Source organism: Arachis ipaensis, chromosome B3, assembly GCF_059453495.1.
Source record: "Arachis ipaensis isolate K30076 ecotype BB chromosome B3, ASM5945349v1, whole genome shotgun sequence".
Classification (NCBI taxonomy): domain Eukaryota; kingdom Viridiplantae; phylum Streptophyta; class Magnoliopsida; order Fabales; family Fabaceae; genus Arachis; species Arachis ipaensis.
The window spans coordinates 3,465,688-3,484,661 of record NC_142438.1 but is presented as its reverse complement, the minus strand read 5'-3'; the positions used below and the strand labels follow the sequence as shown (position 1 = coordinate 3,484,661).

At 31.8% G+C, this 18,974-nt stretch overlaps 2 protein-coding genes across 2 annotated transcripts; one reads left to right on the top strand and one right to left on the bottom strand.

The window, feature by feature from the left end:
- Nucleotides 1-3,173: 3,173 nt before the first annotated feature.
- Nucleotides 3,174-4,331, top strand: LOC107632365 (pentatricopeptide repeat-containing protein At1g79540-like). The gene has a single exon (XM_016336052.2). The coding sequence runs from the start codon at nucleotides 3,192-3,194 to the stop codon at nucleotides 4,329-4,331; it is 1,140 nt and encodes a 379-aa protein (XP_016191538.2). The 5' UTR covers nucleotides 3,174-3,191.
- A 4,566-nt stretch (nucleotides 4,332-8,897) lies between these two features.
- On the bottom strand, nucleotides 8,898-11,070 carry LOC107629212 (aquaporin PIP2-7). The gene is made up of 4 exons (XM_016331934.3): nucleotides 10,627-11,070; nucleotides 10,117-10,412; nucleotides 9,678-9,818; nucleotides 8,898-9,247 (listed from the first exon to the last, which is right to left on the bottom strand). The coding sequence occupies exons 1-4, from the start codon at nucleotides 10,949-10,951 to the stop codon at nucleotides 9,134-9,136; spliced, it is 876 nt and encodes a 291-aa protein (XP_016187420.1). The 5' UTR covers nucleotides 10,952-11,070; the 3' UTR covers nucleotides 8,898-9,133.
- Between the last annotated feature and the right edge of the window lie 7,904 nt (nucleotides 11,071-18,974).

The window sequence follows — 18,974 nt, the reverse complement described above, 5'->3', positions numbered from 1 at the left end:
TACAAAACAGTCACAGAATTTGTCCCATTTACTTTACCTATTCAATAGACATTTGTCACTTTAAAATTCAAACAACACAAATCAACATGTATAAATTTGTTTTCCTGTCTATACCGAAGAATTCGCCTTATTATTATTGCGGGTCAGCTGCAATTCTCATAGATTGATTAAAAAACTATAAGAACATACCAAATTCAAATAATAATTCATAACAAACTAATTAAAATCAATCGGTTTCACTTTTACTTGCAAAAAAAAAAATCAATTGGGTGGGGCTTATACCAGGCCCAATGGATGTGAAAATATAAAACCCATACCAAAATATGAATATAGAGTATGATTTACAATAAAATGAAGAGCCTTAAATCTCTGTAAAAAACTAAAGAGCCCTATAACACCATAAAACAAATAAAGAGCCCCAAAATAAAAGAATAATATATATATCAATGAATTCAGCTCTTTTGTCCACAAAAAAAAAAAAGTAAAAGAAAAAAAAATTCCCTCTCTTTCTTATTAGTTCAAAAAATTAATATTTTATTAGTTGATTATTAGTTTTTTTTAAGTGTTTAATTGAGGAATCAATTTTTTTAGCCAATATAAATCTTTTTATAAATTATTTTTTATCTTAAATTATAAACATTAAATCTTAAATTTTAATTCTTCTAAAAAAATTTAACTAATATTAACTATTCAAAAGGCACTTCATATATACTTGTTCCAAAAAACCTATGGTTAGATCCTATTTTGGCTAAAATGAATATTTAAAAGTTATTTACATCTTATGCATACATATATCATATAAAATAGTAATATCTAGATAGGTTGTTTCGAGAATCTTCTATGTTTATGTTGATAAAAATGCATAGGATTAATTAATGTAACTCCTATGCCATTACATTGATAATTTGATATTGAAAAAAGTTTCAATAAATTGTAGTAAAGGTTTCATCTTGTTACTTCTTCCTTCTTTTTTCCTAAGTTGCTTAATTTATGATAATATTCACCATTACATATGATTGTGATTGTTGTAACAATCTAAAATGTTCCATCAAGGATATCCCCTTGAAATTAGAATATGCGGCTAATACCTTCATTTTTATATATTTTTTTTCAACCTTATCTAAGAAAATAAGACTATATAAAGCCAAGAGTAATTTTCTTCAATTTTATTATTCAATTCATAATTCTATCATTGCATTTGTACATCAACCTATCATGAAACTTTTTTTTTTAATCTTGGGTGTGGTTTAGATTCACGTAGCAATTAAAATTAGTGACCATTTTTAAATTTCCATTTGTATAATAATTACAAATTAACAGAACACTAAATAATCATTAATGATAATTTAACTATTTATGAGTGCCTTTTTCTCAACAAAGAGTGTGCCCGTATAACTATATAAAATGGACATAAAATACATGAAGGTATGAGGTGAATTAATTAGCTCATTCATTAGTTTATGTATGCATATAATATAATAATATATGAAATGAGGGGCACAAAAGTAAGGAATTCGAGGCCATATCCACCGAACATAGTAATATTGTGAACTTTTTTTTCGTGATGGTTATGGTATTTAAATTTTTGTGTCTAATTTATTAAAAATTAATATTTAATTTAAATTATATAAAAATAGCAGTTTATTGTAAAATTATTTTTCTTAGAATAAACTAGCAATAAAATTTGAATTTAAAATCTCTTACCTATTATCTAAAATTTATTATCTTTTATGAAGTTTATGATAGTTGTACACTTGTAGATAACTAGTTATCTTCATTGGCACAAAAAAAAAAAAATCTTTTTTATAATGACTTGGTAGGAATAATCTTTTTATATTTGAGTGGTTAGTAATATTAAATTAGTCTTATGGACATTTTCATCTATCGGCCCCCTCAAAAAGAGATTTAAAAAAGCCTCTCTGATATTCGTTATAACTTATAAGTTTATTACTCTTTACTCTGTTTTTAGGTCTCACCTATTGCCCTCTTCCCCAAACGCCACAAGATAGCACCCCGCTGCCACCATCATCACCCCGATCCCTCTATGCTGTTGTGGAAACGAGTCCATTTCCACAATGCTTCCGGACTGCTCACAAGGTTCCTCCCTCGCCGATTGCAGCACCACTCTTCCGCTGACGCAGACGCCGTCGTCGTCACGCGAGATCTCCCTAATCGTAACCGCGGACTCCCTCTCCGTTTTTGCGTGTGGGTCGCGCTCAAGTTCGAGAGCCTCGTGGATCAGCATTCCCGTAACGAGGTAAGTTGCACTCTCGCCACTAAGGAGTGGTGCTCCCTTTACTGGGACGCGCTCCAGCTTCTGAATAAATCTGGGATTTTCATAAGTTCTGAATCTGTTAGAGCCCTCATAAGGACCTATTCCTATATGGGTCTTGTTGAATAAGCCATTAAGTGTTTTGATAGAATGTCTAAGTTCGACTGTGAGCCCAGTGCTCACGCCTATAACACTATCTTGAAGGTTGTGCTCAAGAAAGACTTGTTTGTGTTGGCTTTTTCGCTCTATAATGTTATGCTTAGGTCTAATTCTTTGCCAGATGACCACACGTACACTCTCTAGATTGGTGGATTCTGTAAGATTGAAAACTTCAACGCTGTCCTCGAGATGCTCGATGATATGAGCAAGAAGGGTGTGCTGCCTGATGTTAAGATGTATACGGCTATTATTTATGGCCTCTGTCAGTGGAAGAAGGTTGATGAGGCGTTTAGGTTGTTTAACACTATGAAAAAAAATGGGTGCTTGCCTACTTTGCGCTGTTATAATGTCTTGATTGATGGGTTTTGCAAGAACGGAAGGACAGATGAAGCACTTTCTTTGCTGTCTTTGTTGAGGATAGATGATTTTGCTCTTAATCTGCAAAGTTACTGTTCTCTGATAAATAGCTTCATTCACGCCAAGAGATATAGTGAGGCATATGTATGGTACACCAAGATGTTTAAGAGGGGAATTGTGCCGGATGTTACTTTATATGCTATCATGATACGTGGTTTGTCCAAAGAGGATAGGGTTGGTGAAGCTGCAAAGATGTTAGATGACAGACGCCTATTGTTACAATGCATTAATCAAAGGTTTTTGTGACATAGGTCGTTTGGACCAAGCTAGATCTCTTCAGCTTGAGGTTTCCAAGGACGAACAATTTCATAATGCTTACACCTACACCATTCTCATCTATGGCATGTGTAGGAATGGAATGGTTGGAGAGGCACGGGAGATATTTAATCAGATGGAAAAACTTGGATGTCTCCCTTCAGTTGTGACCTTCAGTGCTCTGATGCATGGCCTTTGCAAGGCTCGCAGAATTGAGGAAGCACACCTTTTACTGCACGAGATGGAGATTGGGAGAAGCCCATCTTTGTTTTTCCGGCTTTCTCAGGGTTCTGACAGGGTTTTTGATAGTGTTAGTCTCCAGAAAAAGGTGGAGCAAATGTGCGAGGCTGGTGAAGTTTTGAATGCTTACAAGCTTCTCAAACAACTTGCTGGGAGTGGGGTTGTGCCTAACATTATCACATACAACATTTTAATCAATGGTTTTTGCAAAACTGGTAATATCAACGCTGCTATCAAGCTTTTCAAGGAGCTGCAACTAAAGGGGATCTCACCTGATTCTATTACTTATGGGACACTTGTTGATGGACTTTATAGGGCTAACAGAGAAGATGACGCCTTTAAGATCCGTGAACATATGTTGAAGCATGGTTGTCAACCTGGATTATCAAATTCTAATGCCCATATGAGCTGGTTAAACAAAAAGGGGAAGGTCTCGATGGCCTTCAATATTTACTTTGAATATCTGAAAAGCCTTCCGAAGTTGGATAATGATTCAATCAACGTGTTGGAGAACCATTTTATCAGAGAAAATGTGAAAGAAGTAATTCGAGGCTTACTGGAAATGGACTTCAAATGTAGAGATTTTAATTTAGCTCCATACACAATTCTAATTACTGGGTTCTGTATGGCAAAAAAGATAGATGAAGCATTAGCTATATTTTCTGTTCTTGGTGAGTTCAATATTAATATCAATCCTACAAGTTGTGTACATTTGATTGATATTCTCTGTGAGGAAGGGAAGCTGGATGATACAGTAAACATATTCTTCTACACCCTAGAAAAAAGTTTCATGTTGAGGCCAAGAATTTGTAACAAGCTCCTCAAATGTCTCCTTCTTTCGATAGATAAAAAGGACTATGCTATTGATCTTGTTGACAGGATGCAGTCCCATGAATACTGTTTGAATTCACATCAGTATGACAAAGCAATGTACGTTATTCGACGGCTAAGGAGAAGGAGGAGCAATAAAATGGATAATTTTGAATGATTGAATAACTCTGACTATTCAAGATGGATATTATTCTTTATTTTGCTCCTCAATGATACCCTGTTAAGGGAGAATGGTTATGAATCGGGTGGCTTGCTACACTTTCAGGATGAACCATAGGTACTGTATAATACTTATGTATATGCTGAAAGTTGTCTTATCTTTCCAGAGTTATGGTGGAATAATTTTAGGGATCATTTGTCTCTTCACCCTAAGAGATCCAGACTAGGGAATGAGTCACCTAGAACTCATAAATTCATATACGCACTTCATACTACTATTTTTTCTTCATTTCTAAAAGAATTCAAAGAGTGAGAGTGAGTGAGTGGGGTAGTAGTTTGTTTAACCTTCAGCTTTGAGGAAGCTTAGCATGTGCTAAGAAATGTGGATTCCCAGTAAAATTCTCAAATGGTTTCTTGTTTTTTGGAATTTAAGTTGGTCTGTTTTAGGCTTTCTATTAGCAAATTTTATTTTTAATTTTCTAATTCCATTGTTTAATTCAATTCTTATTTCTTCTAGTTAGCTTTTAGCTGAGTTTTGAAGCATTTTAAGCGTTTCTTTTACTGTGTTTTGCAGGTACAAGGGATAGGAATGATTCGCTGCAATATCTGGCTTGAGCATTAGGCCCGAGCCTAGCTACGTTGTGAGTGTGCTCGAGTATGGTAAAATTTTGACAATGTGCTCAAGTACAACATAAACACACTCTAGAACAATAATGCATAAACAGAAAAATCTGTTCTCAAGCTTAATGATTAGTAAAATGCTCCTTAGTAGATATAAAGTCAACATTGGTGCATGCCTAACCTAACCTAACCTAACTTCTTCCCAGAAGACTAAGGAAGCTGAGGAAAAGTGTTTGAGAGAAGACTGAATGTTTTGGAGGTTCATTTGAGGCACTTGAGACTTTCTTAGGCTCGTCTTTGTATCTCAAATGGAGGATTCCACCTGTACTTCATTTTCTTCACTTTTTTAATATCTTTGTGGTTCACTTTTCCATAATCTGATGTGATGTTTAAGAGTGTGTACCATAAACTAATAGAATTTTCTTCAAATTTAGAATACCTGAGAGTGAAAATTAGATTGTATGAACATGCTAGTGATTGAGAGTTACTACAAGTGACTACACATCATCGCTTGCCCTGCTTTGTTCAATGTCTTTTCAGTCATTTAATTGTTTCTCCTCCTTCCTACTTTAAGTTTTGCTCAGGAGACTCTAGATGTTCCAGATTGCTAGGTTTTGAAATTTGGGTACAAAAGATACTATGCTCTTCTGCCTATTCTTACCAAAGAATTTGCTTCTAGTTATATGTTTATAGGCAAAGTATTTGATGACTCTCCAAGAGAGCTCCATTAGATGGAGTTACCCAATTTATTTACAAAAAGGTCCTAACTCACTATGATATATTTACAATTACACCCCAGGCGGCAACCAGCGGTGAGATCTTAAATAGCGGAACAAACTTGAAAATTGATCTGAGACACAACTTCTTGGGACAAAATCCTGTTATCCAGGATGTTGCATTCACTTCCCTCTCTTGGCGTGTATAGTTAAGCCGAAATTGAATGTTAATCTCCCAATTGGCTTATATAGTCAGTCTCTACAATCTCTAATATACTCCATTAATAGTGTGTTATGTAGTTTGTGAGTTTTATCATTGTGTATGTGTTGCAATCACTGCTACCACTTGCACTGTTATTGACTATGTAATCATATCTAGCTTTGTTAAAGTGTATAAGAACATAAGGATCAACTTGCTATACCAGTGAATCTCTCTGGAATTGCTTTCTAATTTACCCTTGTAATTACTTGAACTTCTGATTTGAAAATGTATTGATACTTCAAGCTAAACTTTTATTACAGTATTCCTGAAATTTTCCGGTTGTTTTCATTTTAAAAATATTTTTTTAAGGAAAAAAAAGAAAAGAATGAAATCCACCATTGAGTATATGCCCTCATGCCCCAGATTTGCTTCCGTCTCATCTATGTTTTTTCACATCAAAATTGTTGCCATTTTCTATTGGAAATCTGGACCTGTATGTGAGGTTGCATTGTCATAGTTACTTCCTAGTACAAGTACTTAATTGGAATAATCTGATAATAATGCACTTGTTTGTGCTAGAATTTTTGTCTCAACTGTCAATTTCAGGTTCTGATGATATGTCCCTTAGTTGATATCAGGTTTTTCACTTTGTGGATTGTATTTGGATAAAACTAGAAGTGGTGAGGATCTCAGCAATGAAGAAGATAAGGTTTTATTCTGGGATAATGTATCTTTTAAAGGCGATAATGATGACGAAGAAGATTATGAGTTTGACGACACAAATGAATATGCGGTGGACGTAATTGTGTGCAATGAAATAGAGTGTGACATGCAACAAGTTGAAGAGCAAAAATTGTGTTTTATCGAAATTATTGAAGGCTTAGATATATATGAAAATGACCCAGGTTCGATGAAAAGGGAAATTTGTGTATAGGGTGATTTTGTGCATGGAACAATATTAGAGCAAACTTTAGATGAGCGCCTTTGCATTATGTCAAAGCGGCAAAGACTCACCAAGTGGACCCCAGAAGTAGATTTTTGCACTACAAGACTAGTTTATCTTATTTTCTGTAATTCTTAGTTATTAGATTAGTATATATAGAACAAGGATCACTCTTGTTCGGAACTTTTATGCCTTATTTTCAAATTACATTGTTTCCTTGTACAGTATGAGTTACTAACATCCTAGGTTAAGGTTAGGAGCTCTGCTAATTCTTATGGATTAATCATATCACTATTCCACTTCAATCTATGCTTGATTCTATTTTAAGATGCATCTTCGTTCTTCATCCTAATAGGTTGGGAGTGTAACTTGACCGTCATCCCAATTCCATATGGGTTCTTGCGAGTCCTTGACGGGATAGTATGGAACCACAAGCTTGATTATACATCTCTTAGATGGTTAATCCACGGCTTCGTTGGGGACTTCTCGAGGCATCAGTTCAGCCGAAGTGCGGGGCGATTAGGGCTTTTATGATATTTCTCTGATCTGAAAAATCCGACCTTGTCTGTGGCGTTTTGAGTAGGATCACCAAGGGAATGGACTGCTAGAGCTTTACCCCGTTTGTAAACCCCGTTAAATTAGTAAAAAATTAGTCAATAAATTAATTTTTAATAAAAAAAATTAGAAATGTCAATATTATATTAAATTAGGATAGAGCTCATCGAAGCGAGATTTTTGACACTAATTTCAAAGAAATCGGCCCAAAATTAGACCAAACGGAACAAACCGATTGAACCATGCCCAAACTGGGCCCGTAGGCCCAACCGGGCCAACCTTTAAATGGGCTAAAGCTCATTTACTCTCCCACTTCAGCCTAAATATGTATCTTAAAATGAAAATTAGACAAATTCGACACCAGAATAGACGATGTTAAAAATTAACCTTATATATATATATATCCTCAGTTATGATGTACGGATATTGATACGGCTACGGGACACGACACGACACAGAACATGCCGACATATAAATTTTAAAATCTTACATGACACGGGACACGCATACATATAAAATATAAAGTATTTTTTAAATAAATCGTAATGATATTTTGATATTTTGTTAATATTAAAATATAAATTAATTTTTTAATTATATCAAGTATTTAAAATATTTTTTGTTTTAATAAATAATAATATATACTATATCTAAATTTATTTTAAAAATATATGTTAAGAATAAAACTGGACACGCTGTCACGTGATGATATTTAAGTGTGTCCAAGTGTGCTCGGATAAAATTTTTTTTTTATTATTGAGACACAATTTGGACACAGCAAACAACCAGACACGCGTATCGAGCGAGTATCGATGGATATCGTATCCAAAATGTGTCCAACACGTGAATATAACAACTTAACGAAGTATCCGTACTTTATAGGTCCAGCATCCGCAATTAATGAAAGAATTGGGAAAAAAAAAAAGGCGAAAGCTTCATGTGTCACGTCCCATAACCACCACAATAATAGATAACCTTCTAAGTGAGAATATTGAATTGCAATGGTAACTAATATATTTATATAATTAGAACAATGCTTTTTTTTTTAACTATGAGTGAGATTTGACTCCGAGATTTTTAAATGAGGACGAAAAAATTATACTATTTGAATTATAATTTATTAGCTACAATTAGAACAATGTTATTTTAACGTAATATATAAATTTTATTAAATATAAAACAAAAGAAAAATAAAAAGACTGATGTTATTAAATACACACCTCTAAAAATATATCTGATTTTTTTTCCTTCTTATTAAATCAGCCCTAGTTTATGTAGTATATGTTCTAAAAAAATGCATGTTTACTCATATTTTTGTTCCTTTATTAATAATATCACTAAAAAAGACCCACTTGCACAAGTTTAATATAAATTTAATTAGGTCACATACACTATTGGATAAGCATCACAAAAGAAACCTATTAGCAATGTTAGAAGTTAATACAGCTGGCTAGATTAGACCCCATAAATATAAATAGTGTATACACTAACTAGGGTTAATAATAATATAATAAAGTGAGAACAAGGTAAGCAAAGCAAATACATACATATATTGAAAACCAAAGGGAAAAAAAGGGGGATACAAAATAACACCCTTAGTTAGCTAAACTGGATATTAAAAGATAATAATTATTAATTAAGCTAATCTAAAAGAAAAGACCAAATAGACAAATTAAAGAGGGACCCCTCATACAAATTAAACTTACATTACACTCCACTCCTTGATGAATTTATTTATTAAATTATATATAATATTTGCTTAATTAATGGTTGCTCCTGAAGGATCCAAGGGCTTTTATGGCAGATGCTTTAATAATGTGTTCATGGTAGATTGCAGCCGCTGCAGCTCCAAGAATTGGTCCAACCCAGAATATCCACTGAATTATTGAAACAACAGAACAATTATAAAAATCATAAAAATTAAATATAAATTACATTTTTTTACATAAGAATGTTAGGGCCATCAATTTTTGTTATTTGTAGTCATCAAATAATCATTAATGATAATTTTAATGGTATGAGATTTTATTCAATAGCTAGGAATTACTCACTTTTTTTTGCAGGTTACATACTGGCCAAAATTTAATAAAATTACTGACCCTCTAAATTTTTTCTTTTTGATATATTAATTAAAGAAAAATCTAGGGGCCAGCAACTTTTCCAAATTCTGATCAGCATGTAACCACCAAAAAAAGTGAGTTATTGAATGAAATTTCACACCATTCAAATCATTATAGATGATTATTTGATAGCTACAAATCACAAAAATTGCTGATCCCTAACATTCCTTGTTAATTAATTACTTACATGGTCATCCCAGATTTTGTCTTTGTTGTAAATCACGGCAGCTCCGAAGCTTCTTGCCGGGTTGATGCCGGTGCCGGTTACCGGGATTGTGGCCAAGTGAACCATGAACACAGCAAATCCAATTGGCAGTGGTGCCAACACCTTTATTTTGTTATATTTTTTCATTTCAATTAGTTCATCCATAATAATAAAAAAATAATACAGTTATTTTTATACGAAGTTGATAATTTGACACGATTGATCGGTCAAAATTCAATTGAAGTTAATTTTACGTGAAGTTGATACCTAAAAATCGTTAGATAAAAAATCAGTCAAATCATCTGACGGCTCTCAGTATCAACTTCACGTGAAATCGCCTGCACCTGAATTTTCACTTTAATTAAATTATCATCTAATAATTCTCAACTATCAATTGACATAACACGTGTCCACATCTTACAGGAACATGGGAGTCTCTGGCGTTTCTCTTAGGGTCAGTGGCAGAGAAGACAGTGTAGACAAGAACGAAGGTGCCAATAATTTCAGCACCCAAAGCAGTTCCTTTGTTGTAACCAGGATGAACGTAGTTGGCACCACCTCCATACCTATCAAAGTAAGCTTTCTGGAATCCCTTGGCCAGTCCGGCGCCGCAGATGGCGCCGGCACACTGTGCCACTATGTACAACAGTGCCCTTATCAGCGACACCTTCCGGCCAAGGAACAACCCAAATGTCACTGCAGGGTTGATGTGTCCTCCTACAGTAACAAACATAAAGAGACTCGAATTCGCAACCTCTTAATTGAATATAGAGAGACTGTACTATTTGAATTATAACTCATTGGTATTTAATATTTAAAAAATTAAAATTAATTTTTTTATTTATAAATTACAAAATTATTTTTTATCAAAAGATTTTGCAAAAAAAAATCTGTTTTTTTTTTTAATTTAAAATTTAGAGTTTAGGATTACCGGAAATGCCAGCAGTGCAATAAACAAGGATGAAGATCATGCCACCAAAGGCCCAAGCAATACCCAAGATTCCAACACCATCACACTGAGTGTTACCCTTGATTGTGGTATCACTTTGGTTACTATAACCAATAATGGTCAAGACAGTGATGTAAAGGAATAAAAGTGTTGCTATGAACTCAGCTATGAGTGCTCTATAGAAGGACCACTTTGTAAGCTCCTCTGCATCAATCAATGGTGCTGGTGGTGGTTCATGGTAGTCTTTTGCTGAGTATTCTCCTCCTCCTCCTCCTCTTTGCTCTTCAACTTCAACATCTTTAGCCATTTTTTTTTTCTCTTCTTTGATTCTTTAGTGGAATATGATACACTAGTTTTTGTGTGTGGTCTTGTTCCAAATGGGGTGTGTATTTAAGTAATGAAAGTGAGATAGTGTGTGCAATATTTAAATTAAGGAAAAATATAGGTAGATAATAAAAATACTAAATAACGTGAATAATAGATATATCGAATGTTCATTTCATTAGGTGTACGAATGGTTATTTTAATGTAATGTGTTTTTATTTAATTAGTAGTTATTCATATTGTTCAAAAAAGTCATTGTTTACCTAGCAGTTCCCTTAAATTAAAATATAATAATGGGGTTGCTTTAATTTGCTTTGTTTTGTGTTTGTTTGGTGAGTGTATGTGGATATGGACAACAGGACAAGGATATGGTTAATATAAATTTTTGTATTAGCTTCATTTTTTTTTTGCAGGAAAAGTCTAGGGCCAGCAATTTTATTACATTTTGGCCAGCATATAACCAGCAGAAAAAGGTGAGCTATTGGATAAAATTTCACATCAATCTCACACCATCAAATTATCATTGATGGCTAATTGATGGCTACCAATCACAAATGTTGCTGGCCCTAGCATTGCTCTTTCTTGCATGGTCCCATTCTATAACAACCATTCCAACGGCTCTTATTTCATGTAAATTAGTATTTATTTTCATAGAGATGATGTCTTTTATTTAAAGGAATAAATTTAGGGAATTAACTTTAATTACTCAGTATTAATTATTTTTTATTTTAAATGTATTTTTTAACTTTTACTTTTTACATTATTGATTTAATTTAAAAGATATTATATGTATACTAAAATTAATTAATATATATTTTTATATAAATATATATATGTCGTTTAACTCATTTTCAATACATAAATTACTAAAAAAAATAATTTTTAGCAATTATTTATTTTATTTTTAGCAACAATAAAAATAACTTCTAATATATTTATCGGTAATTGTACATTAATTAATTGTATTATGTTTTGTCTCTAAAAAGTTTAGTGACAATTGTATAATTACCAATAAATTTTTTTTTAATGACAACAAAAAATATATAATTATCGTTGTAACATATAGTAATAACGATAAATATATAATTATCGTAAAAATATACTAGTGATTATTATGTTATTATCATTAAAAGTTTACTATTAAAAATAATTTTTATTATAATAATATTATTTAATTTATTTCAATATATTTTAACTATATGTTATACTATTAATTAATTTTAAGGACTAATTTTAATATGGAAAAGTATATCTACCACCCTTGATTTGATATACCTGGAAGGTTCTCATAAATCAACCGCTCCATTAAAGTGGTTATGGGAAAGTGTAAAAATTGTATATGGCATTATTGCATGGCAATAATTATTGATATATGAGTGACATCAAACATTAGAATATGAAATTAAGGGCAACACAATGGTCTACTTTTCCCTACTTTGCTGCTCTGTCTCTCACTAATTTGGCAAACCCTAATTAATGCTATGGTCCCAATTTTTTTACCAATGGGTCATCCCTATCTCTCTTCTCAATTGAATCTTATTTCGTTTCATAGCACACAGAAAATAAAATTTTGATAAATGTTCTAGCTTAGACTTCTAGTTTACTTTCCTCTTTAATATAATATATTTAAAAAATTCCATACATATAATAATTAAGGTTTGATTTTTTTTGTTGGTGAATCTTATCATATGTAAGAATATAAAGTTTAGATTATTATACATGGCTGTTACTCTATGAAGCACGGACACTTTGCTGAATTGTGTTTGCGTGTTAGACACATTTCGGACACGATACTCACCGACATTCGTCCGACACGTGTGTGTGTCTGCAGTGTCCAACCGTGTCTTAATAAAAAACAAAAAAAATTTTCTTCAGACACGCTTGGACACACCTAAATACTATCATGTGTCAGCGTGTCCAGTCTTATGCTTAACATATATTCTTAAAATAAATTTAGATATAGTATATATTATTATTTATTAAAACAAAAAATATTTTAAATACTTGATATAATTAAAATAAGACATTAAAAATAATAAAAAATTTTAATTTATATTTTAATATCGATAAAATATCAAAATATAACTACAATTTATCTAAAAAATACTTTATATTTTATATGTATGCATGTCTCCGTGTCATGTAAAATTTTAAAATTTGCGTGTCGGCGTGTCTCGTGTCATGTCGTGTCCCGTGTCCATATCACTCTCCGTACATCATAGCTGTTATTTAATCATGCATGTAGTTATTGGATTTTTAGTATAAAAAATTTGGAGTAAAATTTATATGAACACAGCATGAGAAACTATCATAGAATTTATTTATTACTTAGTTGATCATACCTTAAATTTACATTTTATAAACTTTAATTTCCTTGTAACTAAAAGTATATATAATTCTCTAGAACTTCAAAGGGAATAAAAGGAACTCTCTAGACTTTGAAATTACATTTGTGTTTCTGGAGGGTGCTAGCTGAATTAATTTCAAATTATCCGAAGTTTCTTGATTAAAAAATAAATAATACGTTGACTATAAGATGGGTGATTAATTTGATAGACTAGGGAAAGTTAATTAGCTAGCGGCTAAGAATTATTAGCATTATTAATAATTTGAATAGCAAGAGATTAAGATGGATGATTCGGAGAAATAAAAAGTGACCATTATATTATTATTATTATTATTATTATTATTATTTCATACCTGACCCAACACTAAGACCCAGGTCCAAATAAAAGGTTAAATCTAAAGATTGGTCCTCATTCGACACCGACCTTTTCTCAAGAAGTCGGATACTTGCTCCAAGGAAATCGGGGAAGAAGATTAGCCGGCAGATAACACTTATTCAAATAAGTAACTGCCCATAAAATCTCTCAACCCACTTTCAAGAGCCATATCCCAACTTCCCTAAGATAAAGGGACGATTACCCTACTTAAAATGTGGAACTACATCCACGGTGGTTATTGGTTCACCACTATAAATATACTGACACCCCTCAAGTATCACTAAGTTCCAATATTCTCTAAACTTGCTTAGATCCTTGCTGACTTAAGCATCAGAGTGTCTTTGCAGGTACTACCCTCTATTCTCTCTCACGCACAAGTCGGACGGAGGCTACCAAGTGCGGACGTGGTCGAAGGCTTCCTCCATTAGACGATTGGACCAACCCAATAAGTCCAACCCATTAATCTCCGGTTACCCATCGTAATATTATTATTATTATTATTATTATTATAAAAGAGAGGAAGTTGTTATCTATCTTTGTTGATGATGATGAAGGTGTGACAGATGAATTTATGTGGACGTTACCTAAAATCAAATGGGTTTTGACCACATTATTTGAGGATTCAATAATACTCACAAGTTTTAGGCCACTTATTCTAATTGGCAATAGATTAAATTTTAATTAATAGAAGTGCTCTTAATCAAATCATACATCATAGTAATTATTTAAAGTGGATTTGGAAATCCAAACCTAATATTATAATCTTTTGCATTACTTTTACTTCCACCCACTACCAAATGTAATATAACATTTAAACAAATAGAATATTCGAATTATTGCTTGGTTTATTTTATAAGCGGCACTTTATCATGTCACTTTATAAAATCGTCTCCATAAAATAAAGTCACATAAAGGAAATTTTACTAATCTGATTTGGGTTAGTTGATTATAAGTTTACTCATCCCTTTAAATAAGTATTGGAAATTTAAATATCATTTTATACATGCAATAATTTAAATAAAGTTTAGATCTACGACGAATTAATCTGTGATGAATTAATAAATAATATATTACTGTCGGATTTATCGGAAGATAAATTCGACGATAACAAACTCTAAAATTTTATTAATTAAAAATTTATATCTATCCGTAATTAGCGACCGACAAAAAATAAAAAATTCATTGATAAACAATTGCTAGTGAAGTTTATACTATCAAATTTATTTCACCGTTAAATTCGCCGATATTCGACGACTTTTTTGTAGGAATCTAAATTTAATTCAAGTAGAAAATAATTTACGAATTTTTCATGATATCAAGCAAGACTAGTTTTATTAAGTTATATATAAAAAATGAAAAAAATGGTGTGATTTTAATAGTTTTGGATGTGTAACATATCAAAATAAAAAGACAATGTATGGACCATACTCTTTAATTTATAAGTACTATTTAAATAATTTATAAGTACTATTTAAATAATAATGATCACTATACAAATGGTTAATAATGGTTATCCGTCAATATAGTTTGTATAAGATTATAAAGTTACTTATTTGACATTATTGAGAAAGAAACTAAAAAAAAAAATGAAATTAGAATTTCCTAGGCATTTGGAGATATATTAAAGTGGTGACATGGTTTTATCATGAAAAGGGGGCATGACCCTCACATATTAACCCAAAAATAAAATTGATGAGGTATTAAAGGGGGAAGTTTTGAATCTTAAGGTAGTGTTTGGTGGAGAGACAGAGACGGAAAAACTGAGATTGAGAGACAAAAACTAAGAGACAGAGATTAAAATAAATTTCAGTATTTTGTTTGGTACAAACTAAGAGATAGAAATCGAAATAAGAATGAAATTCTAATTTAATTTGTACAAAGAATAAAATTGGAATTAATTAATTGAAATGTGAATATTTTAGGTATAAAATGTTATTAAAGTTTCAGTCTACATCTCTACAAATTTTAGTCCCCTGTGTTCCTACTTTTTAAAGATACTAAAATACTGAAATTTTATGACAGAGACAAAAATTTTAATATCAGTCTCTGAACCAACAAACATAATATTAAGTCTCTATCTCCTATTCTCTGTCTTAATACCTCAAAATAAATGCTACGTAAGGAATTAGAGTAAGGTTATTATTGTGAGGCACCTTAATTATATATGATGATTAATCATTGTGTGTGCCAGCCTCACTATGGGACAAAAAATAGTTGGTCCTCTTTACAGATATATAGGATTATAATTTAACTAGTACGAACCTAGTGTCATAATTTTCCAACTAACCACTTTCACAATATGGCCTAGCAAATAATGAAATTTATATCTTTTTATATATATAGTTTATATTAACAGTGTAAAAAAATTTATATAATCATCTAATTATATGTTATTATATATATATAACCTAATTAAAGGTGGGGAAGATGACATGTAATGCCAACCCCTCTCTAATTTAGTGCGTAATCAGTTTAATAAATAGCTCTCCATTCTCATATGCAAGTATCATGTGCATAATTAAATAATGAATGGATAGTGATTGCTACGATAATATGTAAATTTGGATTGTCTAATACAAAGTATGTTTCGTGGCTGAGAAAGCACCACGCATTTTTTTTTTCACCAAATTATTATATATGAAATTTACTTATTTATTTATTTATTTTAATTTTTGAGTGTGTAACCTGAGAATGAGACTCTTACTGGGCGGTGGCTGCCTCTAAAATTTTTAATTAAAAGTACAATTTCATGAGATTAGCTTTGTACATTAGCACCCAGCATTTAGTGACATTTGCATGGCTTTTTGATATATTATGATATCATATGATATAAAAGAACCCTAAAGAGACAAAAGTTTAATGTTACAAAAATTCAATTATTAGTTGTAATCTTTTAGATAGATAAGCTAATTATATATCAAAGAAGATAAATTGTTGACGTTCACTTTATTTGTGTAGGATATTGCACAAGACATGAAAGTGGACTTCTAAAATAAAATATCGTATAGAAATTAGAATTTAGAATTTAGAGGATAAAAACATTACATAATTAAGGACAAATATCGATTTATATTATTATTATTCTAGTTATAGTACATCCTTATAGAGTTGACTACCTATTCACTGCCCTCTAATATGACACACACTACAATACTTTTGTATAGAAGCATAATTCGAATACTTTAATAATTAATAAGATGTTTAGAAAGATTACTTACAATGATAAATCACTTCTCTTTTCAAAGTGGTTATCACATACTACATATTAAAAAAATTTGAGCAGTGATTATTCAACTTGTTTGACAAATTTGAGCTTTATCTTGTAATGTGAGAAGAGGAACCTTTATGAAAAGGATTGTAGGTTGATCGAAAGAAACCACGTAAAAAGAAAACTCTTAAAAAAAACCCTTTGGGCCTTCCGTGCGGTGTCGAAACTTGAACGTCGCTCTTCGGGGCATTCAATAAGGATATGAGAAAAGATAAAAAAAAAATAAAGGAAAAGCCCATTCACCAAAACCACATGCCCGAGGTCCATTAAAATTGCTCGAGTATGAGCAGATTCACATACCTCATTGCCTCAATCACAATAGTTTGAGCCAACAAAATCACTAGTAGGTTACCATAATGTCACGAGATTTGCGGTTACAAGATTCTTACTTAGTACATATACACTTAGTACATGTACCGAGACAAAGACTAAGACTTTAGTATCATATTTGTTGATTCAGAAATTAGTACTAAAATTTCTGTCTCTATCTCTAAAATTTCAGTACCTCTAAAAATTAGACATAGGAGACTAAAATTTTTAGAAATAGAGACTAAAACTTTAATAACATTTTATACCTAAAATACTCTCATTTCAATTAATTAATTTCAATTTTACTCTTTGTGCAAATTAAATTAGAATTTCATTCTTGTTTTAATTTCTATCTTCCATTTTACACCAAACAGAACTCTTAGTCTCTCTCTCCACCAAACGCTACCTTAAAAAGACCTAAAACAAAAGGTAACTACAAATACTTGGGCACTTTTTACTAAAGTATTAACAAAATTAATAGGTTATTAACTTATTATTGAACATATCAGTAGTAGTTAATTTATAGAGAAGACTCACATACAATTGTCTTCAAGCGAAATTAATAGTCAAAAACTATTACATGATTTCACCAACCACTAAAAATATTTCTAAATAATATTTCTAAATAAATACATGTGTAATTTAATTTATTTTCAATGTGTATTATATTCCAATATGTATTTTATACTAGTAACTAATTTTAGAATACTTCACATGTGAGTTTCGCCTAATTTATATTAACGGAGACAATCTTCGCAAGTACTTGCTGCACGGCAAACGATTATCTTGCTAAAATTACAGTAAACCACTCTACTCGAATATTTACTTCGTTATTCGTTAGTCATCTAAATATTGCCTCAATTGAAGACACTCCTCACACCAAACAATGATATTCCACCAATTTAACTTGGTGATTAGAGCATCCCACTTTTCAACTCTTACAGAAAATCATTCCCTATTCTTCCAATTCTTAAGGAGACAAGAATATACCCCAAAAGATGTTCGGGAATCCAATTGGTACAAGATGACAAAGGAGATGCAAGACCAAATACCATTTACCAAAAACAATTCATGACAATCACCAACTGCAACCACAATCTCAGAAGTCAGAACTCACTATCACACAATTGAATACGGCAAAATATTTAATATCACAAGCAAACAACAGAATCAATTTTCAGTTTACCATCCATATGGAACATTAAACAAAGCCATTTGATACAGCTCCTCAAAGTATATAAAGGAATGAGACATGTTCAAATCAACAAAATTATTGCGACAAGCAACAAGTTTCACTATGCAAGCTCATCCCAAAAGAAAGAGGATGAAAAATTGCTACAACAACCATCCCATCTACATCAATGAAAGGCAAAGGAAGCAAAATAGTACATTCAGAATGGCAATGACAATCCCAGGTCTCATGAAACATTTTCAACTTGAAATAAACAAAACCAATAAACAACCATCGCCCTAAAGCTCAATTTCAGTATGAAATCAATTCAGCCACGTCCTCAATCACAGAGAGAAATCACATACTAACATATAAAAATGGGAATCAACCCTTCCACATAAGAACACCATGACGGCAAAATGCACGAAGCATCCAAAAATCAACCAGCATACAATATATGGCTTCTATCCGCTGCCGCAATAGTGATTCCAGACGCGTATTCCAGTGGCTATTAACTAAAATTTCGTCGGAATTT